The sequence below is a fragment of the Crocuta crocuta genome, unplaced genomic scaffold (assembly GCF_008692635.1).
Source record: "Crocuta crocuta isolate KB4526 unplaced genomic scaffold, BGI_CrCroc_1.0 scaffold82, whole genome shotgun sequence".
Lineage (NCBI taxonomy): Eukaryota > Metazoa > Chordata > Mammalia > Carnivora > Hyaenidae > Crocuta > Crocuta crocuta.
Window position 1 is genome coordinate 258,990 of NW_027528352.1, and position 27,063 is coordinate 286,052.

Here is a 27,063-nt window from a genome sequence, read left to right on the forward strand (position 1 = left end):
AGGTTTTTGATAAGTAACTCTAATGACAATAATAAAGTAATTCATGGTAATATACTACCTAATAAAATGTATTGAATGTGACAAACATACAGTACTGAGCAGTTCTCAACAATTAAAGGTAATAACTTCATCCACTCAAGTCCCCTCTGTTAAGCGCACACATTGACATATATTTGTTCATCTTGTTAAATAAATATAGAAAGCAAATTAGAAGGAGTTGTGCAGATTTCTGAGAATTTAATTATATCATTAAACTGTAATACCAATGATACAGTTAGACTTCTGTCCTGAGTAATTATCTGCATTAACTTCATTTTACAATGCTTAATTTACTTTGTGCTTAAGTAAGATTTTAAACTATTTAACGGAAATCAGCTTAATTCTGATTTTTTACTTGCTCCACTATACTTCAATTCATTAGTGTTTCAGTAACAAGTGAACTCTAGTTAATCTTAACAAACAAAGCATGGAAATTTTCTCATAACAGAAAAGAAGAAATTAAAATGATTTCCATATTCAAGTCACAGAACACTAAAGAGAGACTTTTTGGCTCTTAGGAAAGGCATTTGTTAAGTCAAAAGGAAGGCCACTCACTAAAATTTTGTGGAAATGGTACGGTGGGGCCTGCCAAGAAGGAATTCAAGGAAACTGGGAATAGCAGCACTGTGATCCCAGGCCATTCCCTTGGGCACAGAGCTTTTCTTCCCTTCTGTGCTCTGCCCTCACCAAGCCTTTCCTAAAATCAAAGGCCGTGAGATGCACAACTCATGCTCAAATCCAAACATGACACCAGAAGCAAACAATTGACTGTGATCCCATTGTTGTCTCTAAGACCTATTTTGAGATATCTAATTCACAAACAAGCTGGAGTCTCCATAAATCAAACTAGAGGGGAGCCTGGATGGCTCAGTAGGTTGAGTGTCCAACTCTTGGTTTCGGCTCAGGTCATGATCCCACAAGTGTGAGATGGAGCCCTGCATCAGGCTCTGTGCTGGGCATAGAACTTGACTGAGATTCTCTCTTTCACTCCCTCTGCTCCTCCCTAGCTCACGCTTGCTCATGTATACACTCTCTCTCTCTCTCAAAATAAACATTAAAAAAACCTAGAGTTCTTTAATGATACTTGTCATAAAAAATACATTTTCTTACTTCTTTAATATTAACATAAGTAAACAAAAACCCTGCAGCACTCACTCCTGTCTCCCCAAATGGTTGCCCCCTTTCATTTAACAATTTATATGCATATTTAGATGAGAGCTAACCTCCAGAGGCAAAGGAAAAATAGTGTGTCAGAAAAATCACACTGACTATTCTCTGACGTTTCTTGTTTATGGACATTAAGAAAACAACACAAAATCCAATGTCAATCTAGTAAAACAGTAAAAAAAAAAAAAAAGCCATCTGAAAGCACAGCGATGTGACTTAGAAGCCATGATGACACTGAGAAAGTTAGGGTGTTCAAATTGTTAACATTAACTGAGTGGATCCACATTTCTCCCAAACATCAGAATTACAGAGACTTGAAAATAATTTTATTGTGGGTTACTAAGTAAGTAGTTGAAGAACTTGTTCTTTTTGATTAAGAACACTGACAAGCTCTCAGATTTTCAGATGCTGAATTAATAAGATTATCAAGAACGTCAACACACACCCCACTCCCAGGAGTAGAGAATTCTGCATTTCCCAGCTAATAAGCACCAGTAAAACTTGGCAGCCATCTTCCCTTTTGTATTTCCAAACATCCAAAGAATCACACAACCACTCAAGTAAGAAGAGATTGGGGGTGTTTCAGACATGTGGAAGAAAAATGCTTAGAGGCAAAATTCCTTCAACACGTGCCATAATGTGGAACGGAGAGCTGTTCCTTCCATCAACCCTGTGAAAATCCCATGTACATGTGGGCTGTGAGAAAGACCAGTCAGTCTACAACCCAAGGTGCTGTTTTCCCTCTCAGGTCACAGTAATTGTTATTTCCACAAATATACCAAACCCTAAAGCCAAGGCTTTTCTTGAAAAGAAAATCACTAAATCACAAGTATTCACTTTACCCCATTAACAAATGAAATAAAAACTTTTCAATTAAAAGCTTTTCTCTGCTGCCTCCATTTCAAACATCTCCTTCTAGGTGTGCATTAGGCGCAGCCAGTGTTCTGAAATGGTTGTCTTTTTTTTATTCTAGACTCTTCTCCAGGGAGCTTATTGTCTCTTGGCCAGTCACGGGGTTACTACTTGTGCCCTGTTGAAACCGTTCCAGTGATTCTGTTTAAGAAGATTCAAGGACACACTATGCTTCTGTCTTCAGTGAAGAGCATGCCTAGAATTGCTGTCCCTTTAAAAGCAGAGCCCCCGCCCCCCAACAACCATGGAGACTGAATCTTGTGCAGTCTACCCCAAAGGGATGAACACAGTCTGCTCCACTCTGATTAGTATTCTGTTAGGTTCCGTCTTCTCCCATAGAATGCTTTGTTTGCAATTGGCTAAAGAAGAAAACCTAGGAGTGGGAAGAGGAAAGGACACCAGTGGACAGGGCCACGGTCCTGGTGAAAGAAGGTCATGAGGCTGGATCACACAAAGGGGACAAGTTTCTAGGCGGGTGAGGAACATCAAAGGAATAGGATCTACATTTAGGGCCAGGTGTAGTGATCAACACTGAACTTCATGACCCAAGATGGTGCCATGAAATATGGCTGCCTCTTAATGAGTCTTACTCTATAACACAAGTGGGAAAGGAGACATTGAGAACTATAGAATGAGCTAGGAGTAACCATACTTAGTCTTAAGCATGTACACCAACACTGTGTCTGTTTCCATATTCTTTTATTACTCTGGGCTTTTTCTGGGTTATTTTTCTGCTAACTCCAACATTCTGGGAATATACTTGATTTTCCTTGTTACTAGGGAGGTGCTACTTCAAAGGACCACACAATGTTGAATAGAAAAAAAGACGTATTTGATGGGTGGCCTGTGAATATGTTTTTCTCCTCTATTTAGAATGAAACTGGGTTAAGAAAATCTTTAGTAGGTGTCCATCCAAAATAAGTCATTGCTATGATTCACTCTGACATTTCAGCAAGCCCACTGGAGACATTAGTGGGTGATAGTGCAAATGGAAGGCTCCTGTTTTGAAACTGAAACTGTCAGTGATGCCTTCCAAATGGGAAACTGGAAACTCTGGCCACTGAGTTCCCCTTGGGTTCGAATCCTTCCTGAACCTAACCAAAATCTTAGAGGAGGGGGCAAGCGCAGGGACAGATGCCTAAGCTACAAGCAAGAGGAAGCCTGTCCCTCTGCTCTCTTCCTCTAATGCAGGGTCAAATTAGCCATAACCTTCTAGTAATTCTTAGGGTAGGTAACAGTTTCATGGGTGCAGTGGCCACCATGCTGTAGAGAACTTGGGAGCAGAGCTGCTCATATGCTGAACCCAGAGGCCATGGCAGCCAGTATTGAGGAAAGAAACACTAGGGAGTCTCCAATTAGTCCAGTGGCTCTCAAACTCGAGCATGTTTCAGAATTGCCCAGGGTTTCTCATTCAGTAGGCCAGGGGTGGGGCCCAAGATGTGCCTTTCTAACACATTTCCAGACAGTGATGCTGGGCCCAGAACCAGATACTGAAGACCACTAGCCTGTTCCTTCACTTCTGTCCAACTCAGGCTGAGGAACAGGAAGAGAAATTGTACCCCTAGAAATTGTACTATGGCACTGCCTTCACGGAGGCCATCATACAGTGATGGGCCAAGAAGGCACATGGTTGGTTTCTTCATGCAAGTCCTTGAAGAATGGGATCATCCTTGACAAGGTGAATGGCCATTTATCACAAAAATAATTTTCTGAAGACAGTTATAAAGCATGAGAAAGTAGCAATGTTGGTAGAAAAAGCCTATAGCCTCCTGAAGATGAATGCATTGAAAATTAACCCTAACACAGATAAATATTTTCGGTATAAAATAATCATTCTAATTCCTTTAAAATCACAGCATCTACATACACCCCTCTCTTTCCACACCTTTAGCCACTAGAGCCCTAACTACATCTTTGCAATCCTCTTTAGTAAGTTAGTGGCCTCTTTCATGCTTCTTTCTTTTCTTGGCTGGGCTGCCCTGGATTGCAGATAATCTTTCAGTGTTTGTGGCTGAGCCGGTTTGCTGTGCCTGCCCTGGCTTATTTTTCGTAAGACGTCCGGAGGAGAGATTTTCCAAAACATGCAACTCTTCATTAGATGCCGTTTTTGCCAAACCTTGTTTCAAAAGTAACCCTGGATCCGACAGCTTTGGCAAAACCCTGACAGCTTTGCTTTTTTCAACTATTATTTCTCTTGGGACTAATCGATCACTTCCAAGAGAAACTCTCTTGTGGTGGTCGATGTCTTCCGCAGAGCCGAGGTTCCTGCGTTTCTGTTGTGCTCTGGCCCCTTGTGGACTTTGTTTTGGACCTGGTGATGCTGACTCACAGCTACAGACGGGGCTCCTGCCTAGAAGCCCTGTCTCTGACCACTCCCCACAATGAGGTTTTTGCTGGCTGCTGGTGTCTCCTGGCGGGGTCTGATGAACATTTTCCAGCTTTTGAACAGGAAGCCCCCAGTGGCTCTCAGCTGCCTTTATGTAATTTGCTTGTCCCGTGGACTCTGACAGGGGACTGGCTGAAACCTGACTGTGACCCCTCCTCCTCGTCATCTCCGCAATCACTGGGTCACTAGCTATCCCCCCAGTGTCCAGGCTGCTTTGTGATTTGCCCACAATGCTGCTTTTTGTTTCAGTTCTTCTCACACTAAAACAAAGAAAGATTTTTTTGTTTTGTTTTATAAAGCTGCAATGACATGGTGCCCTACAAATGCCCTTGTCACATTGCCTATCCGTGGACAAGGAGCCTGGGCTACCCTTCCTTCTCCCTTACTTCCCTGGCAAATCCAGAAAAGTCCCTGAGCGTGATGTTTAAATTCAGACTGCATCAAGCAATAGCCTTCACATTTTCCAACACACTAGGATTAGTTATTAGGATATATGAGAACAGGCCTTGCTTATTGATCACTGGGTTACACTGTAGTTATACTTGAGTTATGATGGATCTATTTTAATTAAAGCAGACAAATATTCATTTCAGATGTCAAGGGTCAATATTGCCTAAATTTGATATGTTGACATTTTCTCCAGAAGCAAATGCTCAGATACATCCAAATTACAGGATAAGTGTGTGTTTATATGCAAGAATGTGCTTATACACACACACATACATACACACACTTTTTCTACAGCACACACAAAAGACAATGCAAACTCACTCACTTTGTAAAATTCACTTTGAGGAACAGGATAGCAATGCAGGGGAAGAATTGAGAGACTAGAGACTTGACTTCAACACAGATTTTCAGGCTGGTGAATAGTAGGAAATTTCTTAAACCACCAAACCAAACTCAAAACACTGAAACTGAAATATTTAGTTTGGCTAAGCCTTAGTCTGGAAACACACACACACACACACACACACACACACACGTTCTTATTGTTCCTAATCAGGGCTTGAGGATTATCATAATTATATTAGAATGAGAACCTGCATTTTAGGAAAGGAATGTATTTTTTTTTTTTTAGATCGACCTGTAGTCACTCAGAAGGTTGTATGAAACACACCACCAAACAGGTGTGTTTCATCTTCAAAGTGCTTGTAATTAATTACTCCTTGCAACACACCTGTGAAGCAAGGACTTGCTCCCCATTGTCCAGAAAGCAGCAGACAGTCAGGAAGGCAGAAGAACAAGCACGGAACTTAGGGTAAAGCTGGTGCCAGACGGGGTCTTGTAATTAGTTTCCACAAACTCTTGTGGAATTCTAGGCTTTGTGTCATGTATCCATACACACAGTCAAAAAGGAGAAAAAGAAAATTTGTGGGACCTACATTTCTTTCAGAGTATTTCTCTTGCACTTCGCATTGGGAGGAAGTGGACTCTCCGCACACTCAGCAAAATAATCAGACGCTCCATGGAGAGCTCCTTCTGTCTACTCCAAAAGATAACAAAGGTTCAACCAGAAATCTATTAGCTGAACATGAGAATAAACAGTTATGCTCTGAATGCCCCAGCGAACAGATTTTTGTGAAGACCAGATGAGACTGCTTAGCGTTAGGCTATTTTACTTTTTAAAAATTGAGAACGTTTTGGTAAATTGTCACTTTTTTTGGACTCCTACCCAACACAGTTCATACATTAATATATACCACAAACATGCAAGGCTGTAAGAGAAAGGATGCAGGTTCCGAACCATCTGGGAACTCTTAGCCAATCCCTTTTTTTTCTGAGTAGGCTCCACATGCAGCACAGAGCCCAGTACAAGACTTGAACTCACGACCTGGAGATGAAGGAAGAGTGAGATGCTTCACTGACGGAGCCACACAGGGGGCCCTTAGCCAGTATCTGATATCTCTGTGGCCCAAACTGTGACAGAGCCCAGAACTACAGTGCTGGGCAGAGGCATATTTGTGAGCTCTGATCTTCCAGAAAGATCCACTGGCACAGTGGTCTGTACCCTGATTCCTAAGAATTCCACACATTTTCTCTATTTACAAAAATATAGGGGTGCCTGGGTGGCTCAATCGGTTAAGCATCCGACTTTGGCTCAGGTCATGATCTCACAGTTCGTGGGTTCGAGCCCCGCGTCGGGCTTTGTGCTTGGTGCCTGTTTCAGATTCTGTGTCTCCCTATCTCTCTTGACCCTCCCCTGCTCATGCTGTCTCTCTCTCTCTCTCAAAAATAAATAAAACATTTAAAAAAATTTTTTTAAATATAGAAGGTGGCCTTTGCAATACTCAAGACTGCATAAAGAGTTAAGGCTTTTAGTGGATACTTTGAAAACTGAAGTTTGGAATTCTTGGCTACTAAAAAACTGGGAGTTTTTCTTAAACTATGCACAACAATTTTACATATTTCATAGATTATCTGTGTATCTATTCTTATATGTTCCCATGGAAACTTCATATAGAAGTACATGTACTTACAAAAACGGGACACCTGGGTGGCTCAATCAGTTAAGTGTCTGGCTCTTGATCTCCGCTCAGCTCATGACCTCACAGTTTACGAGTTTGAGCCTTGCATTGGGCTCTGCTAAAAGTGCAGAGCCTGCTTGGGATTCTGTCTCTCCCTTTCTCTGCCTCTCCCCATGCTCTCTCTCTCAAAATAAAGAAATAAAATTTTTAAAAAGTACTTATAAAATGTAAAAAACTCCCAGTATTTGCCAACAGTGACCTATTTCATAGTTCTGGAATCATTTCCTTTTTGTTAAGCTAGGAGATAATCCAGACAAGGTGTTAACTTCTCTCATTTCCTGTGACACTAAGTACCCTTCTCCATCAAATTCCATAGTAAAATGCTGCGGCCATAAGGAAGAATTTTGGGAAATTATCAGTGGGTCCCTTGCTTTAGACTTACATTGGAATTAACCATGGCAGTCCAAGAATGCCTGGTAGATGGCAACCATCAGTATGATACCTGGATACCCCACAGGCTGATGCTATGACCTTTGTCCAATCAGTGATACTCTGAACCACTGAGCACCAGCCTTTAGCTCCTGCTAATCCAGTCTATGGTTTCAGACCTGGATCAATGTCACTCATAGTCATATCCAGATATAACCTAAAGTCAGTTTTAAGAGTTAGTAAATAGAATACATAGGTTTTATTGGACTATACTGCATTTTGATGCTTCTCCCTTTCTCCCCCTAAGACTCACTATTTGACCAGACAAAGCTACACTTTAAAGATAAATGGGGGGAAGGGGGGGAGAGGGAGNCTGATATTTATGTGTGAAACACTTCTAAACATGCCCTATAAGTACAGTAGATTTTCCCCTTATAACCACACCCTGTAAGTGCTGTATTTTCAGAGCTGAACAATTAACATAAGGAGCATGAGTCAGGCTTTGAACAACACTGTGGGAACCAGAAAGCCTTTTGCTATTAGGAATGATGTAAATTCCCCAAGGCTTGAAGAAGTCCACAATGGAAGGCAGACAGGGTCATAAATAACAACAATGGATACTGCATCGACCACATAAAATATGATGCCGCAATGGTGACACTCTTCAAATGTCATACTAGATTCAATCTCTGCCTTTATTAATTTATTTTTAAAACTTAGTTTAAAAAGCACTATGCATCTCCTATGGGAACTTCAAAAACTTCTTTAAGAGACATGACAATTGACTCTCATCCCAAATTCCTCTGAACACAATGGGGAAAATGTCCTTGGAAGGAAAAGGACAACAGAAAATGCGATGCAGTGACAGAAGGAAACGTCCAGTTCAAAAAGTGCAAAACCTGTGACTTTGCTTTAAAAAAAAAAAAAGAGAGAGAAAAAGAAAAGAAAAAGGCAAGGCAGGGTCTCCTGCTTACAAATTAAAACCACATTTGGCAATTTGTTGAAGGAGGCATATTTACATTTGTATGAAGACTGGGTGGGCAGGAAAATAAAAAAAAGCTTAGACTCCTTCTTCAGTCTTCAGTCCTTGAACTGTCAGACCTCATTAGAAATCTCTCATTCTTATTTTTCTAAGGTCAATTCATTCCCCTTTGTCACTAAATCGCAGCCTGCGGAGCCCCTCAAACAAATATTCCAGAGGAAACAGTGATCCTCTGGAACAGGGACTGGGAACAAAATTTCCCAAGGGAGTTGTCCTGATTACTAATGGCTTCTCACATCTGGCATCAAAATGCAATTGTGGCTTATCCAGAGGCAAAATTCTAAGGTACAGACAGTGTGTGCTGGGAAGTGCTTCTTGGGCTTACCTAAATGACATGACTCCCTTTTAGATTCTGCCTTGAATAATGACCCTGACGTCTTCTGCAAAGAATACACACAAACTCAATATATTAAAAAAGGTTACTAGTTGGCCACCCAAAGTCCAGAGTTCCCACTCCATTGGGACTTGGGTATTTAAGAAATAGGTTAACCAATGGGCTCTCTTTGGGCCTTCATCAGTGATTCTTCTTAACCTAGGGGCTAGCTCTGAGTCTAGCCAAGGAATAAAATTCTGCATATATTATCACCTGCCCCATCCACTCCCCACCCATTTATTAATTTTTGGTTAACACTTTTGGTTTAAAATTTTTTTTAATGTTTTATTCATTTCTGAGAGAGAGAGAGAGACAGAGACAGAGAGGGAGCAAGCGAGCGAGCAGGGGAGGGTCAGAGAGAGAGGGAGATACAGAATCTGAAGCAGGCTCCAGGCTCTGAGCTGGCAGTCAGCACAGAGCCCAATGCGGGGCTCGAACCCACGAACCGTGAGATCATGACCTGAGCTGAAGTTGGACGCTTACCCGACTGAGCCACTCAAGTGCCCCAACACTTTTAGTTTTAAACTTTCCACCTGTATAGAGTGTCTAGGACAAAAACCAGGGCAAAACCTAACAGAAGTAGGGCAGGGCCACAGGCCCCACAGGGAGTCTAATGCAGGGGGACAGTTTCCTCAGGAGACTGAGCAGCCCAGGCAGGCTTCCAGATCAAGAGGTCAGGCCTTGTTGCCTGGAGTCACCTGGACGCACCTGGAGGTTGGGGATGGCCGAAGCAGGTGCACCCCAGGACAGGCTCAAAAGGAAGGTTGAACAGGTGAGTGTTTAACTATGAAAATGGGTGATCCTACCTTAGTGCTGTCTGACCTGGGAAACACATTTTAAATTTCTGGACAGAAAAGACTGCAAAGAGAGTCCTTATCAGCATTAGCAAAGTAAGATATGTTCCTGCCTCTAATCAGAGAATGGGCTGGACTGAAATGTAGTTAGAAATACTGGTTGATGTTCATATTAAAAAGGCAAATTGAAACTGGGTAAATCAAGGTGTTCACCCCATAGTGACTTACTGAATTTCACTTTTGAACAGAACACTGTTAGATTAATGAGGGACGAGGAGAGAGTTGGCCTAAAAAGACGTAAGAAACACCTGCTCTTGAGTTTATAACCTCCTCAAGGAGTGTATGTAAAACACAGCTGAGGCTCCCAAAGGCTATTGGGAAGACTGGCACCAAGGGACCTTTTCAAAAAATATAGATTCCCAAGACCCATCCCTGGAAATTCTGATTTCCACCAGATCTAGGGTGGGGCTACAAGATCTATATTTGGGTTCCCAGGTGATTCAAGCACTGCTGACATACATGAAATAATTCTCAACAGAGCAGAGCAGCAGATAAACAAATGTAAAGTGGTACACTGAGGCAGTGCTTGGCAGAGTCCGGTCCAGTTACCTCAGGCATCAAAATTACCTGGGAAGCTTGCTAAAAAACATTCAGGATTCTACCCCAGAATCTACTGCATTGGGATCTCCAGGGGCTGGAGTCAAGGCATGTGCCTTTTAGGCAATCTCCGCAGTGATTCCAATGCCCACTCTAAAGGGGCATGGATGGACCTGATAACTGAGCAGAGTCCAGCAGAATCATCCAATCAGACAACAGTGAACTCTGTATTTGAGGCCCTATGGAAAAAGATGTGGACTCATAGAAAACACCCCTACTCTCATGGAGCCTCCATCCCATGGGGAAGACAAAAAACAAATACACATATGATGTCAGAAGGTTATGATGTTATGAGGAAATACAAACCTCCAAAGCCTTTTTTAGAGATGTTGGTGAGTAGGCAAGAAAGTGAGTTTTACTCAGAGATGAGTGGAGGATGAGCCATGTGAACAGAGTGTGCATCAGGCAGGGAGAAGCATGAATACCAAGGAAGACAGAACACACTTGGAGGCAGAGGAGAAACGGGGGAGCGTACCAGGGGAAGGGGCTGGTGGGCAGGTAACTGGGGTGTGTGTGTGTATTGGTGGTGGTTTGTGAGGAGGGCAAATCATATATGGCTTTTATAAGGATGGCACATTTTATTCTAAGGAAGATGATGTGCCTTTAGAAGGTTCTAAGAAGGAAATGGACTTGGCATTTTAATTTTTTTATAGTTGATTTATTTTTGAGACAGAGAGAGACAGAGCATGAGTGGGAGAGGAGCAGAGAGTGAGGGAGACACAGAATCTGAAACAGGCTCCAGGCTGAGCTGCCTGCAGAGAGCACAACACGGGGCTCGAACCCACAAACTGTGAGATCATGACCTGAGCTGAAGTCAGACGCTTAACCGAGTGAGCCACCCAGGTGCCCCTGGGCTTGGCATTTTAAAAGGATCACTTTGGGAGCAGCTGAAGGGCAGATGGGCTCAGAGAGGTCAGTGATGAGACTACTGCAAAAGTCTACTCAGAGAGGAGGGTTCTTTCAGGAGGCTGGTGATGGTAAGAAATGGTTAGACTGAAAATATAATTTGAAGGGAAACCCAATAGAGTATGTCAATGGATATAGCTGGTCAGAAGAAAAGTCAAGGATGACTCCAAGATCTGTGGTTTAAGTAAGTTGATGAAGGAAGTTAGCCTTTACCAACACAGGAAGTACTGGAGGAGGGGCAGACTTGAGGAAGTGGAACCAAGAAATCAATTTTAGATAACGTAAACTTGAATGGTCCTGCTGGGTATCCAAACAGAGACGCTGAGCAGGAAGTTAAGATTCAGAAGAGAGAGGTCTGGGCTGTAGACACAAAGCTGGAAGTTCATGAAGATGGTATATAAAGTCTTCAGTGAGGATGAACTCCACTAGGGAGTGAGTTTGGGTAAGAAAAAAAGAAGAGGAAGAGGAGGATTGAGGAAAGGAGTCCACGAGGCAATCATCAGTGAAGAAACAGAAAAATCAAGATAACAGGATGTCCCAGGAGGCAAGAGTATAAAGTGCTTCACTGAAAGTGACAGCATTGCCACAAGTAAGCCGAGTGGTTAGTCTGACTGGTAGAAGGCAAATTGACAAGGGCTGTTTTGGGGGAAGTGCTAGGGACCAGGCCTATCTGGGATGGATGGGTTCAAGAGCAAAGTGGAGACACAGTAGCAACCATAAGCCTCCAGTAGGAAAGTAATGTGCTGTAGGTGACTTTAAATTTTCTATAGACCACTAAAAAAGTAAAAAGAAAACTGGTGAAATTAGATTTCAATAATACATACTATTTTGCTCAATATATGTTATTATTACATGTAATATAAAAATACTGAGGCATTTTGTATTTTTAGACTGTTTGGAATCTGGTATGTATCTGACATTTACAGGACACCATTTCTGACTTGCCATATTTCCAATGGACAGTGGCCAAATGTGGCCAGTGGCTATAGTACTGAGTCATGCAGGGCTAGACACGTTAGAAGGGATCTCAGTAAGGAGAGCACAGCAATGGGGTAGTGGCTGGATTAGGGGGCTGGTTAATGGAGGGTGCATTGGCAATGATTCGGGGCACATTTGGAGGATGTGATTAGCTACCGTGTGCCACGTTTCAGCTGGGTGTTTCGGAAGCTCTGCATATACTCATCAATGTCACCTCAGAAGAGCTTGGTGAGGCAGGTAATACTGCTACTTCCACACTCCAGGGACCTCATTTAACATGAACAAACAGCACAGATGGCAATGCCCCTTCTCATCTGAAAAATGGGGCTTCAGTCAGGAAAACCTTGCTTCAGCTTTCAAGCACCACCCCTGAGGCCCTGGGACATCAGTATTAGTCTAGGTTGGAACCACAGGTGAAGGTCCCTGGGGACATAGTACCAGACCACAGGTCAGAGCGCCCTATGGCTGTACAGCAGTCCAGCGTGGCCCCTAGCATGGTGTTCCCAGCACCCCCAACAGCCACGCTTAGAAGGGATGACAGGAGCTCTCCCACCAAAATCATGTTTTCAGGACTGCAGAGCACCCTGCGTGATATGACGACAATCAGGGAGGAGGCAGAAAGAAAAATGGTTCAGTGCCATTAAGGTCTTTCTCACAGCAGTACTTAACAGAAACACGGCGCTCTCGGGCTTGATCTTTTGAGATCTCTTTTCTTATGGTTATGTACATGAGTTTCCTCTGATTCTATTTTATTCACTCCTCAATGAAAATAATTAATAACTCAAGCAGAATATTTTAAAAGCAGGTAACTCAGGGCACCCTGGGTTGCTCAGCCAGTTGAGTGTCCAGGAGTTCAAGGCTCCATGTCAGGCTCTGTGCTGACAGCATGAAGCCTGGGTCCTGCTTCAAATTCTGTATCTCTGTCTCTCTCTGCCCCTTCGCTGCTCATACTCTCTCTCTCTCTCTCTCTCCAAAATAAAACATTAAAAAAAAAATTTTTTTAAAGCTGGTAACTCATAGTAAAATAATAGAATACAGAGTCTTAAGTTACATTCTAAATGTTACTGTGTCTGAAATCTTCGTGATCACAAATACCCAGAAATGATCAAAACAGGTTAGCGCTCCTGGGATGAGACAGGGAGCACAGAGAAGTGGGGGGTGAAAGCCAAGGTCTGGCATTCACTGGATGCTTGTTCCAGAGCCCATCTCTCAAATCCCTGATGGTGGGTTTCTCATCTGTCCTTCAGGATTATTTGGGAAATTTAAATGCAACAAGGTATGTGAGACACACTTTAGAAAGTGGAAAGTTCTAAGCAAATTTTCTTGACATCCCTATAAAAGAAAACCTAGTGCCTATAAAAAACATAAAGGGTTTTCGAGAAGACAAGGATTCATTGGTAAAGAACGTACATGATTAAAGTCCTTTCCCCTGCGTCTACTGAGTTACTTGGCAGGCAGGTATTGTCCCTATTTGACAGACAAGAAGAATGAGACCCAAGAGATTAAGTGTCTAAGGCCACACATTTAGCTAGGGACAGAACAGAGTCAAGAAGGCCTGGCCCTCTGTGCACTGCTCTCTCCTCTGTGCCCAGTGGGCCCTCTTTCATCACAGTCAGAGATGGAAGTTGTAGAAAGAGGACAGGATGCTAAGTCGGAAGTCCTTGGGCCTGGCCCCTTCTCAGCTTCTTCTTTGAAGTGAGATCTGTACAAGATACTTCTCTGAACATCAGTTTCCTTGTCTAGAAAAGAGAAATGACAATATCTCTACAGTGGACACTCATGCATTTTCTGGAAACGATACTCAGATTTTGTCTCAAGTCCCCATCGAATGTCCATGCATTTTCAGGAGGCCTGTCTCCACACCCGGCTCCAGAGGTGGGACTGTGATCCCAGCCAGGCCAAGCAGAGTACATGTCTTTGAGCTTCAAAGACATGCATGAACTGCAGGGGCCCCTCTGTGCCCATGGACCTGGCGATACCAGAGCCAATCACCACATGCAGTCTAAGAATGAAGCCAACACTGTGGAAGGCAGATGGGAGAATCGGTCCTGATGATATTCTTTGTGCCTCTGATTGGCAAGCCATACCTGAAGTCTGGACTTTACAGGCACGTGAGAGCCAAAAATCTTTTTTGCTAAGCCATTTTGAGTTGGCCTTCCTGTCCCCTGAAAACTAAAAGGTTCAAGACTGATACAATCTCTTCTCAGGTTTGTTACATTGAATAAGTTATTGTATGTGACAGCTCTCAGCAAACAATAAGTCTTTTGCAAACAATAAAAGCGGTGTAAAAGTAATATACTGTCAACTTACTTGGGAGGCAAATAAAATATTAAAGTATAAACCTAGACCACTTTCAATTCTTCCAAGGCTTTGTGATAAGGCAAAAAGAAAAGTTATTCCTTCTTTTTAAGACTTTTTTTTTTTTTAAGTAATCTCTACACCCAGCATGGGGCTTGAGCCCACAACCCGGAGGTCAAGAGTTGCATGCTCCACTGACTGAGCCAGTCAGGTGACCCAAGAAAAGTTATTCTTAAACTTCAGAGTGATGCCCAACCATTTTCAGGAGCATCGGCATTCTGAAGTGTGACAAGCAGAGAAGGTTAAGTCACTTACAGAAAAGCAGCACAGCACAGCACGAATTCTGACAGTGACCACAAGCTTAGACCATGATACACCGTGACCATACAGAAGCCACACGTCTTAAAATTAGGAAGAGGTCTCTCTTTCCCAAATTTCACTTCTAATATTTTCTTAAATTATGTGGTAATTAATAAGTTATGGAAGTAAAGAGGTAAAACAGGTGGACAGAGTAGTAGTGAACACTTAAAAGAATGTACAGAGCGATATACCTACATACTGGCTCAAAGGAACTGAGGCAAAAAGAGGTCAAATGGAAGGAAAAGGGGTATCTCTTGAATTATTCACTGTGAAATCAAGTCATTTTCTCTGAAGATGCTAAGGATGGAAGACACCTGTACTGAGACACAACAGGCAAAGCACTCAATATAGGGACTGGCACCAGTGAGTCCTCATGAGATGCCCAAGACGCGGACGTGACCTTTCCCATTTCAGAGATGAGGAAACTGATGCTCTATGAGGCGAAGTCATCTGTCCAATTTCCACCATGAGGGACAAGTCTTTCGCTTCATTCTGTTTCTCTGCACCCAAGTCCCTCTTCAGAGCCCTCTAATTCTCTGCCTTCCTGGGAAAGGACAGATCTCGGTGGGAGAGTGGAGACACAGGCTCGCTGCTGCCACTGCCGCCTGAGTCAGCAGCAAACACTCTAGTTTTGTTTTGTTTTTAAATAAAAATTGTAAAGTTTTCTTTTATTCTGAATTGATGACCATGAAACTGTCTTGTGTAGATCTAGGGAAGTACCAATAAATAGTGCAAAGAACGTTAACCTGAAAATGAAATCAGTGAAAAAAATCAAGGAAGTTACTGTGCAGGAAGTACATATTTCACAGGGATTTTCCAGTTTACATTCACCTAACCTAAAAATAAGTTCCGAACCCCACTAGGCCCCACTATCAAGTCTATGGCACCATACAAGCGTGATGAAACTGGGATACTTGAAAGCATGTGTAAGTTTGGGACCTGTGCTTCTTCGTGATGAGGGAAGTGGGATCATTGACCACTCTGAGAAATGAATGAAAGCTATTTAACTTTGACTAGAAAAACAAAACAAAGAAACAAACAAAACCCCACAACTTTTTTTTTAAATTTCAGGATAATTCATGAATCACAGGTTAACAGTGTCCAGTGTAAAAGCAGAAGGGAAATATCTGTGAGAAATAGAAAGAAACTTAATAGGAACTACTTCAGGCAGAGATACTCCACCTTTGGGGGTGTCCTAATTCAAAAATGCCTCTCCCACAGAGATCTGTGGTTGAAAAATACCAACACCTGGCAAGAAGGCTGCTAGCCCTTCATTCAGGGTGATGATTTTCTTCACTAACATCTCCCATGGCTGAGTGTGAGGAGTGGACAGGATGGGCGAGCAGGGAGGTGGGTAAGTGCATATCCAGCTGTACAGGTGGTAGGGCTGGCCAGAAGAAGGCCCATGGTAGCCCGGGTCGCCAGTGGGAAAGAGGCAGAAGAGCCACAGAGAAGACATCATAGATGACTGTCTTATTTCAAAATTCTGCTCAGAGCTGGCCCTCTGCCCAGAGACGCAGAAGGAATAGCTCTTCCCATTGCTCTTGGACACAGACAGCAAGACCCCCTTTCCAAGACTCCCATCTCATGACAGTAACAGCTTCTGTGAACGAGTCTGGGAACCTCACCCCATTTATGACATGGTTTCCTTGGGAAAATGAGTACTGAATTCTAAATCATCTGCTAACTAAATGAACTTTCTAAACATAATCCACTTGCATGTCAAAATCTGTGCAATCACTGTGGGTGTTCAGATGAACATGTGAGCTTTTAGGAATTTGGGCCTGAGAAGTCTATGGACTCCCAATTCCTATGTACCTCAGAGAAGTGACTGGGCCCTTCTTTGAAAGCTGTATATCCTTGTGAGTTTACTGGCAGCTACTGGGAATGAAAGGTGTGCTAGCTGGTGGTCCCCACCACACCTCCTACTCTGGGTGCTGGTTAACAGCACTCCTACTTAAGGTCACCAGTTTACACTCTTGCCGTATCCCTTTTTTATCACCGACTTCTAGCTAAGTGAGGGTTTATCGCTTAACTTTTTGGTACTTATTTTTATAGCTGCAAAATGAAGTTGGGCTGGCAAGTGGAGACAAATAAAAATGAGAGTGCTGAGCTTCGTGGGAAAATACCATGGGCAGATGGATAGTACCATTTCCAGCAGGCAGGGTAAGATATATAACAATCTACTAATCTGGTGTTAATGACACTTACACTAACTCCTCTTCAGGGAAGAATGGAAATGATAACATAATTAATACTGCATAAGTGTTTTCATTCACAAATACTAGTGGCTAATCATTGGGAAGAATTAGGAAAGAAGGATAAAACCTGAGCTTAGGCAAAGGATAGCTAATCCTTAAAAAAAATGATTTGACTGGATAAAAATTTATTATTGTGTCACAGTCCAGAAAAACTATTCTAGACAGACCAAACCAACTTAGAAAAGCTCATCCCCACCACCAGCATTTTCACTCATACATTCCGTGTAAGGGCGGGTATGTGATAGCTGCTGTATAGTTCTGTCTCAGTCTAAGGAAAGTGGTCCACCTATAGGCACTGCTGAGGGTGTGGCCCTAATCTGTTCCTCAACTATCTGTGGACCATGTTCTGGCTCTGAGCACTGGCTACCGGTGACTAGAAAAGGGGAGGGCAGAAGGCAAGATGGTGGGCATTGGAGAAGTCCATCTGCTGTAGGGTCAAAAGGAGAGCATGGTCCCTGGAGAAGCCTCTTTCTTGTGTGTACCCCAAAATGAGGCCCCATGAGTATAGGCAGACTGAGCACATTTCTCCCTTAAACCTAAAAACCCTAATTATCACAATACTGATCAATACACAGAATAAAAACTACCTCACATCACAAATTAAAACAAATCACATAAAAATATAAGAAAATATAAGTAAATGCTTGTCCAGCTTTGAAAACTGTAACACCAAGATCACCAAAGGCAGAAATCATTGTGGAAACCAAAAAACTGAGGACACAGACACCTACCACATAACAGTGTCATATAATTAAAAGTAAATGATAAACTCACTAAAAGTTACTTTCCTTACTATTTAAGGAGCTTTTATATAGTTGTGAGTCTGTGAAATAGAAAAACACCAATAGAAAAATGGACACAAACACACAATTCACAAATGAATGGGTCCTGGCTAAAATAAGTACATGGTGACCTCACTTATCAAGTATCAAGTATGAAGGGGTACAGACTAGGTCATTAACAAAGGCTGTCTTTAGGTTGGGAGTTGTGGATAATTTTTACTTTCTTTGTTTATATTTGGATTCAAGGGTTTTCATACAATGAACATGGACAATTTTGGTAAGCAGTTATTAAGTAAAAAACTAAGTTCGGAACACTGTGGGAAATGTGAAACATGGAAACCACCTCTTCCTCCTTAAGGAACTTTTTCTAGTGCTAAGGGAATCTGGTTAATGGCTTGTAAGTAATTTACCACTAGCATTGTTCAGGAAATACAATAAGATGAGAAGAATGGATTCTTAAAAAGCTTATGACACATCATGAAAAAAAACTAGAAAAAAAACCCCACTACTTACTTAATTTTTTGATACAAAAGGAGAGTTCTTTTCTCGAATGATCTGATTTATACTTTTGCAAAAGTTCCCTTATAAAAACTTAATTCTGTCAATTAGGGCGCAAAGTTAATGCACAAATTTGTTAAGTAGTTTATTTCTTCTATAAACATAAAGCCTAAAATGTTTCGTTATATATTCTTTTATCTTTTCTAAGATAAAATATAACTCTCCCCCTAATCTTTTATCACAGCTTTTAAATCTATAAGTTCTCTTTCGTGCAAAATTATGGTTTTTCTTTAGCTACATTTTCATCTGCTTTCTCTGACAGAAATTCAGAGTGAGAAAGGATTTCTGAGATAATTTGATACCCTCCCCCCTTGACTGAGAGATGAGGGCTACAGCCCACAGAGGTTCAATTATGACAGCCAAGCTAAAAATAACCCAGGCTAGCATAGTTTATTGCTTCTTTAGACTCATACTCATTTCAATTTTATACTCATAAACCAGAAGAGTTCTTTAACATTAAACAGTAGTTTGACTTAAGTGTTCAATTTACTGCTTAAATAGTGTCTCTGGTCAGGACACGCCAGGGATCCTTCCACCAGCTGATGCTACAGCAAGGGCCTAGTGCGTGTGACTGGGGTACATCTGCAGAACTTTGATGGCTTTGGTCACAGCTTGGCCACAACCCCAATGAAGCAGGAGACAGAGAACTCAAATATCTTGATTATATATCCACTTCTGGGCAGCACCGGTATACTAAATGCCATTGTTAATTTCCAAAAGAATCACAGACTTTACAGCTTAGGTTTAAGAGTAAGAAAGTAACTCAGAATTTTGGACTTTCTTCTGAATAACAGAGGATCCAAGTGAACCATTACAGTGCAGAATAGACACATCTTTAAGAAAAAAAGGAGGCTCTATTTTTTTTTTAGGTCACCAGGATGACCCTCAGGTGCCCCTATCTGGCCGATTAGAAACTCCTTGAAGGCAGACTACAAACTCTACTTTCTTAGTTTTTCTTTGTTTCCCCAGTGCCTACCAGAGCTCCTGGCACAGAGCCAGTACTCAGCAAATTATGTTAGAGGGAGATGGTAAGAACAGATGGGAAAGATCTCCAGAGAGTAAACGTGCCTGTAACCCATGCTTTATGGGATACAAGCTTTGTGCTAACCCTGAAATGTCCCAGATACACACAGAGTTCTTTTTTTATTATATTTTAAACATTTATTTACTTTTGAGAGACAGAGACAGAACACGAGTGAGGGAGGGGCAGAGAGAGAGGGAGACACAGAATCTGAAGCGGGCTCCAGGCTCCGAGCTGTCAGCATAGAGCCCAATGCAGGGCTCAAACCCACGAACCCACGAACCCTGAGAGCATGACCTGAGCTGAAGTCAGACATGCAACTGACTGAGCCACCCAGGTGCCCCAGAGTTCTATTTACACAATAAAGTGATTGCTTTGTAAAGTAATTATTTTGGTGATTATTGGCTGTTTCCTCTAATAAATAATAAAAATAATAATTTTTAATTTCCCCAAAGCCCTGGAGCTTTACATCTGAGGAAAAAGGAAAAAACAGCCTCTACACAGGGACCTACATTTGTAAATATGAAAGCAAATATTGTTGAAATGGGATATAACTGAATGCAACCAAAATTTACTTTATGTTTTTCATATCGCTAGGAAAATAAAACAAAACAAAAGGTAAAAACTCTTAGAATGACTTCCCAGCTCCAGTCTTAGCAATAGGCCAAAAACTAAGGCTACAAGGACCTCGAGATTTCTTATGAGAAACTGTAGTAAGAAAAATACAGTGACTCATCTCATAATAATGCCCCTTCTTCCCAAAGTACACATCACAATTCCCACATCCCTGGCACGTGGGCACTTGGTGCAGAGCTATTGCAACACAGAGCATCTCCCTGCACCAGCGCCCCTCGGTGGGCCAGAGAGATGCCACTATTGGGGTAACAGACCTCCCTGGAGCTGGGGGAAGGCTATTAGTGGGTGGCACCGGTGGCACGGTTGCACTCATTCTGCCCCCCCAAAGGAGGGGGCTTACTCCCCCTGTACTGCTTGATCTGGGACAGTGGTTCTTTTGTGTAGCCACCTTTAAGTAAACTGGGGAGCTGGGTGCAGCTGGCTTCCTTCTGTGCAGGCTCAAAGAATCACCTGGCAGAGCAATTCTGAATAGGAACTCCAGATCACCTAACGGACAGTCATTCAGACACTGAGGAACCAAAATGGGAGGAAAAAGATGAAGGAATAGGAATCTACTACTCATGACACAAACAAGGTTCCCAGGCTGTTGCTCGGGTACTGGCTCACTCCCCCATCACTTCTGGGGTCACAGAGAACTGAGCTCAGTGAACAGTTAGAGGAAAATAACTGGTGTTTCTTAACAAAAACGTATCTCCAATATAGCTATTTAGGAAGCCAATTTCCCAGGCCTTACCAGTCAAATGGTCCTGGAGAATAATTACCAAAAGAAATGACACGGATTCTGCCCTTTGGCAAATATCAGTGTAAACTGATAAAGAATCCAAAGTTTTCTGGAAATTCAAGGAATATTCACACAAGAGCCAGGTATCACTGGCTTTGGGCATTTTAAGTATATATCAAGGACTATGCACACCTTCTATCAGACAGAAGGCAGATTCTGGGAAGGTAGGAAGGTAGGTTTGTTGACCCCCAAATGGCTGAAACAGGTGGGCTCCGCAGAGGTCAAACATCAATGAGGCTAAAGCTCTAAGGCATGTGTGGTGGAAGGACCAAGTTGTCGGCTTGATGGGCACTGTGTAGGAGGGTTCTTTGCTAGGCCTGTTATTTTACTGTTTCTAAGGATGACAAGCTTGAGGAAGTGGTGGACTAGAGGCCTGTTAGGAGGGGAGGTGCACAGGTGAGCTGGCCAATCAGAAGTGGTACACAGAGCCTATGTCCAGGGAGGCCGCTGTGTAGCGGTGCAGAGTGTTAGTAGACTCCGGTGCTTGTGTGGCTGGGCAAGTGTGTATGTAAAGGCACAGAGGTGGAGAAGATAGCAGGTGAAGAGACAGAGACTGACCACATCTAAAAAGAATCACTGAAAACAATGAAAATCCTCATGATATCAATGTGTTTTTCCTTATAAGCCAGTTCGGTTAACTCAGAGTGTTATCACTAGACGTCAGTACATTTTGAAGAGAAGAAAACTTAACTGGCTTATGTAAAAGGCTCAGACTAGACTACTCAACTTTTCAGAATGAAAATTCTTAACATTTAGGAAGTCCTCCAGATTACAGGATTTATTTGACAGCAGCTATAGAAAACTCAGGATCTATATAAATATCAGTGCCCCAAAGGAGGATAATATTTCATTTGTATTGAGATGTTTTAATTCACCCTTAATAATTTAAGATATTAGGTATTAATATTACATATCATAAAAGATCTAATTTCTTCTTTTTTCCATCTGAAACAATAACACATCCTGGTACAGTTAACTGGCGTTTTCTTAAACCACAGATCAATTTCTTCACTGCTCCGAGAATCAGTTAAGTTATATTATAGTTATTTGCCAACATCATTACTACTTTTGTATTTATTAATTTACTAAGATGACTCTAACATCTTGGAAAAATCTCAAAGAACACACTTTTAATACTTTCACCAAATCTGTCTCATTTATGTCATTTAATTGACAGAAGAAAAAATGAGGGTCCCACTGGCTTTTCCAAAAGGCTCATCTGCTCCAAATAAAAGCATCTCTGCTCCTTACTTTTCCTAGGTCTCTAATTCACTCTTCTAGTTTCTATCCATTTATTTCAGATGAGGTAAGAAGCTGGTTTTAGACCATGTGGGCCGAACGTCACATTTCATATGGATTAAAAAATAATAAACATAAGGGGTAATCCAATACTCTCATAAATTATTTTATGCATCATAATCCTGTCACACTTCATGTCCAGGTTTCATGTCTGCTAGTTTTTTTTTCTTCTTTGTTAAAGTTCAAGCAATATATCCAAAAATATGAAAAAGAAGTTTACACAGAGGTAAGTTCAGATAGAATGGACTGTGGCTACAATAAGATACACACACACACACACACACACAATCATACACACATTCTCCACAGAGACTCTCTCAAATGCATATGTTAAGTTGACAAGGCACAGCTATAAGTTACAACATGAAGGGAGGGTTTTCTGTATCTATTTATCTGAACAGAGAACCCCAATGAAACACAAATGAAACAGGCAGGACCTGATGGAGCTTGAGACTTAGCCTGAGAAAGGAGAAAGAAAATAAACCCTATCGGCAAAGAAACAACACACTGGGGAAAAGTACTGATTCTCATGAAAATGTCAGTGATTCACCATGAAATAAAATTCAAAGCTGCTGACCCCAATGAAAGCTTCCAGTGGAAACATGTGGATTTTGTTTCATTTCATTTAAAGACCTTGCTTTATCTCATTTGAACATTAGCATAAGCACCATCCCAGATTTTGTAATATGTTTTCCTTTCTCATTAAAACTGATATAGAAAAAAAAATTGATAAAAAAAAGATGTGGCTGATAAAACTAAATTTTCAAGGGGCCTTCAGGGAAAAAAAAACAAACACCAAAAACAAAATAAATAAAACACATCAGTTAATATTATCATGCAAAAGAGGTAGGACATTTTTGGTCCCTTGAAACATTCATTAGGTACTCAATGGCCGAAGGATAACAGAAGATAATATTTTTTTCTATTTTTACAGTAAGTTGTCATTTAAGCAGATTTATTTATAGAATTTCTGTACATACCAATTCTTCACTCTGACTTGCCATAAGATCATGACTGAATGAAAGCTGACTTACACAGACCACAAATCTGTCAGGAAATACACGGAGCTCTGCACAAAATGAAGAAAATCAAGTTATTAAAGGCATCAAAAATCTATAAACACAAAATCCTAGGTCTCGGACTTTTAACTTACAGCTAAAACATGTATAAATAAGACACATGTCTCCTCTCCTTCTCTCCTTTCAGTGTTTGCCATCAATAGGGCAGGGCAAACCCAGAGCTCTAGGGAGCACCCAGGAGGCTGCAAATTGGTCCACCTGAGCCCCTGGACCATTATATTATATCCCATGAAACCCCCAGGCAGGGCCCTTGCAGCCTTCCCTCTGTGTCAGTTTGCTGTTTTCTGACCAGAACCCACATTTGGGAAATAGGATCAACGTGTTCTAACGAGTGGTGCAGAATTACATAGAAAGAGGAAGACTATGGCATAAAATCTGAAAACATGAATCATCAATGTTCTCAATAATTAGTTTACTTATAATCTCTTTGGTCAACTGGTCTCAGATTGGTCCCCTAAACTGAAGGGCAAACTCCCAATCTGAATCATGCAATGAAAATAGCAGTGTCATTAATACGAATAATAATAAGGAAACAGTAAAATATGCAATAGTAAAGATGATATAATTACACCTCACACTAATTTATTATTACAACTTCTTAGAGCAAAACCACTGACTTCTGGGTGGGGGGGGCTGCAGGAATCTCAGAGCTGGACACCCCAACATTCAATGAAAAAAGAATATAAAATGGTAAGTGGCATCTGCATCTGTCCTCCTCTCATTTGTCTGTACGTCCATTCACATTCACTTATGCAGCCTCCACCTATCTCTTGAGTGATGTTTAGCTGATGCTAAGAGCATATATTCTGAGTGGGAGGTGAGGGTCTTCTCCCTTCTTTATACTTGGTTGTATTGCTTTCACATTTTTTATGATACTTATATATCATATATCTAACACAAAGACATTTTTCTAAAAGAGATATGACCAATATTTTTAAAGAGGGATATTATGAATCAAATAAGTGAAGCTCTTTATGTACAACAATGAATGACAACGTTAGGGACTGACTGATACACTTAGAAGCCAAGCATGAAGGTATTGACTACATATACACACAAATTAAACACAGTTAACGCCACACCACCTTGCTAGGTTAAATTACACCAAGGGCCCAATGAGTTGATGTTTTAGAAGCAGCCATCTCCTTACTTCTCCCCTGGACCACTTCTGTCTCCTTGGTGATCACTCTTCCCTATTCTAATTCATCCTACTCGGTGCAAATAGGTTAACAGTTCTAAAAAAAAAAATATTTCCACTTATCTTGCTCAAAACTCCATTGTGGCTCCTCAGTACCCATCCCATGATATACAAACTTCTAGGCCCTCCAGGAGCAGGGTCTAACCTGTCATTCTGGTCTTACTCCCACTAGTCCTCCTCATATAGAAATCCCTATTTCCAAGGGCCCGAGTGTGTTGAAATTTGGACCTTTCATGGATGTTCTATCTGGTAAGAGACTAGGGATGGACTTTGAAAAGCAAATAAATAAATAAATAAAGTCATTAATATTTATTCATTAATTCTTAAAATTTCTTATTGGGGTAAGTGATAAGTAGTCTGTTTCCTTAGGGGAAACTAAGCCACGGAATTCATTATTTCCCTCCCACCTAAAATCATGTCATTGAAATAAAACTCAGTGGATCAGAATTTAAATTAAAAATGATCAATTCTATTCAGTTATTCCTCTGTTTTGTCCTTCTATTTCTTCCTCTGAAAAGTAACAATACTAGACTGATGAATTTTGAACATTTTGGGGCCACGTATCATATAAACAGAAAGCAACCTCTGTACACTTCTTCTTTACTTAGGTCATAACTGAAATTTTTATCATTTTAATATTAAAAAAGATTTAGGCAATAGCAATCTTTACCATACAGGGTAGCTAGCCTTCATTTTAACAGACAGATACCAGGCTGAATGGCTTATTTTACTAAGAGAATTGAACAAAGTGGAAAGCCCCAGTAAGAAAGTAATATATATTTGAGTGACACTTAAAGTTTAAAAAGCACAGATAACTGTGAAGATGCCAAGAGCAAACTTCTATACAGTTTATTTTCAAAGTCCTTGTTTCATATCTTATATATTAAAGTCATCCAAGGAAGTTCAGTTAGAGTTTCTTTCCAATGTTCAGATCAGCTTGCAGAATTGTCATTAGCATCTGACTTTATTGTTGTTGGCTGGATGTGTTTGACATCATTTCCTCAGCAGACATCTTGACTTGGGGAAAGGAGGGGTGAAAGCTGGCCTTGTCACAAACCTAAGAAAGGCTCTGACAGCTCTGGGCTGGGAAAGCATTTTCTCGTGTACACACTTGTTCTATATTCCAGGGACTCGGTGTGCACAGACAAAGATGAAGTGATTCATAGTGTAAATGCCTGTCAAATCATTCTGGAAGCTCAATGAAAGTGCTGAGATGCAGCAGGAAAGTAAAGCATAACATGGCCCAGCTCACAGTTCTCAGATAGGCAGTAAAACAGTGAAAATTGGGAAAAAAATCATAAATGTTTAGATACACTCTTAATCAGTACTTCAATTTTACTAAGGCAATGAAACAAGTTGGAATCTTTATTCCTTAATTTTCATTCCTTCTCTAAGGCAAGCAAATAGTGCAAAATGCCTGACAACTCAAGATATCAGCTTCTTACCAGTACTCTGTGAACTCCTGCAACATAGGAGGCGAATCCCTCTCTTGAGGAAATAGGCTGTGATTTGAAAGCCATAACCTGTAAGATGAAGGAGGATATCATTAGATTACAAGCTTGCTTGCCACTAAATCCCACAGGCCTCCCTAGTGCCTACCACATAGTATGTGTTCAATAATTATTTACCAAATCAAAGGTTAAAAAGAATCAATAGAGGGACTCACATGAGAGGAAGGGGTAAATATGACACTATGGGCTCTTCTAGGAGGCCTGGTCAGAACACCTGGCTGGGATGGTCTCCAGTCCCTGAAGTGGCTCAGTTACTTCATCTGTTAGAATGAATTCAACCAAGAATTTTCTACCCAGCAAGATCATCATTCTGAATTGAAGGAGAGATTAAGAGCTTTCCAGAAAAGCAAAAACTAAAAGAATTCGTCACCACTTAACTGGCCCTACAAGAAATGCTAATAGGCCTTCTTTAAGCCCAAGAGAAATGGCACTATTAATTATAACAATATATGTATTTTATATATATATATATATATATAAGGAAAAATCACACTGGAAAAGTAAAATATATAACACAGGTAGTGGATCAAGCACTTGTAAAGCAAGCATGAAGGTTAAAAGACAAAGGTAGTAAAATTCCCTCAAATTACAATAATTAGTTAAAGGCAGCCTAAAATGTAAAGATATAAAATGTGTCATCAAAAATATAAAACATGGGAGAGGGGTAATAAGGTAAAGCTTTGGAATGAATTTAAAATTAAGTTGCTATCAACTTAAAACAGACTGTTATTTATATATATTTTATATGAACCTTGTGGTAACCACAAGGAAAAAATACATAATAAATACAAAAAGAAAATGAGAAAAGAACCTAAAGATAAACACTAAAGAAAGACATCAAACCACAAAAGAAGAATGAAAGAGAAGAAAGGAACAGAGAGGAACTACAAAAACAACAAGAAAATAATGAACAAAATGGCAAGAAGTATATACTTATCAATAATTACTTTAAATGTAACTGGTCTAAAATCATCAGTCAAAAGACACAGAGTGCTAAATGGATAAAAAACAAACAAACAAACAAAAAACTGTAAGAGCCATCTATATGCTACCTACAAGGTATTCACTTTAGAAGTAAGAACACAGACTGAAAGTGAGGGATAGAAAAAGATATTCCAGGCAAATGGA

The 27,063-nt window shown here is 41.0% G+C and overlaps 1 protein-coding gene across 1 annotated transcript in view; it reads right to left on the minus strand.

Annotated features, from left to right (window-relative positions):
* Positions 1–1,310: 1,310 nt before the first annotated feature.
* The window catches only part of SLX4IP (SLX4 interacting protein), a 183,889-nt gene continuing 158,136 nt past the window's right edge, over positions 1,311–27,063 (minus strand). The window contains exons 5-8 of the mRNA XM_077753739.1: positions 25,870–25,947; positions 23,128–23,216; positions 5,890–5,990; positions 1,311–4,764 (exon numbers count right to left, since the gene is read on the minus strand). Of these exons, the coding sequence (XP_077609865.1) occupies positions 4,053–4,764; positions 5,890–5,990; positions 23,128–23,216; positions 25,870–25,947 (980 nt within the window). The 3' untranslated portion in view covers positions 1,311–4,052. The remainder of the gene's footprint in view (positions 4,765–5,889; positions 5,991–23,127; positions 23,217–25,869; positions 25,948–27,063) is intronic.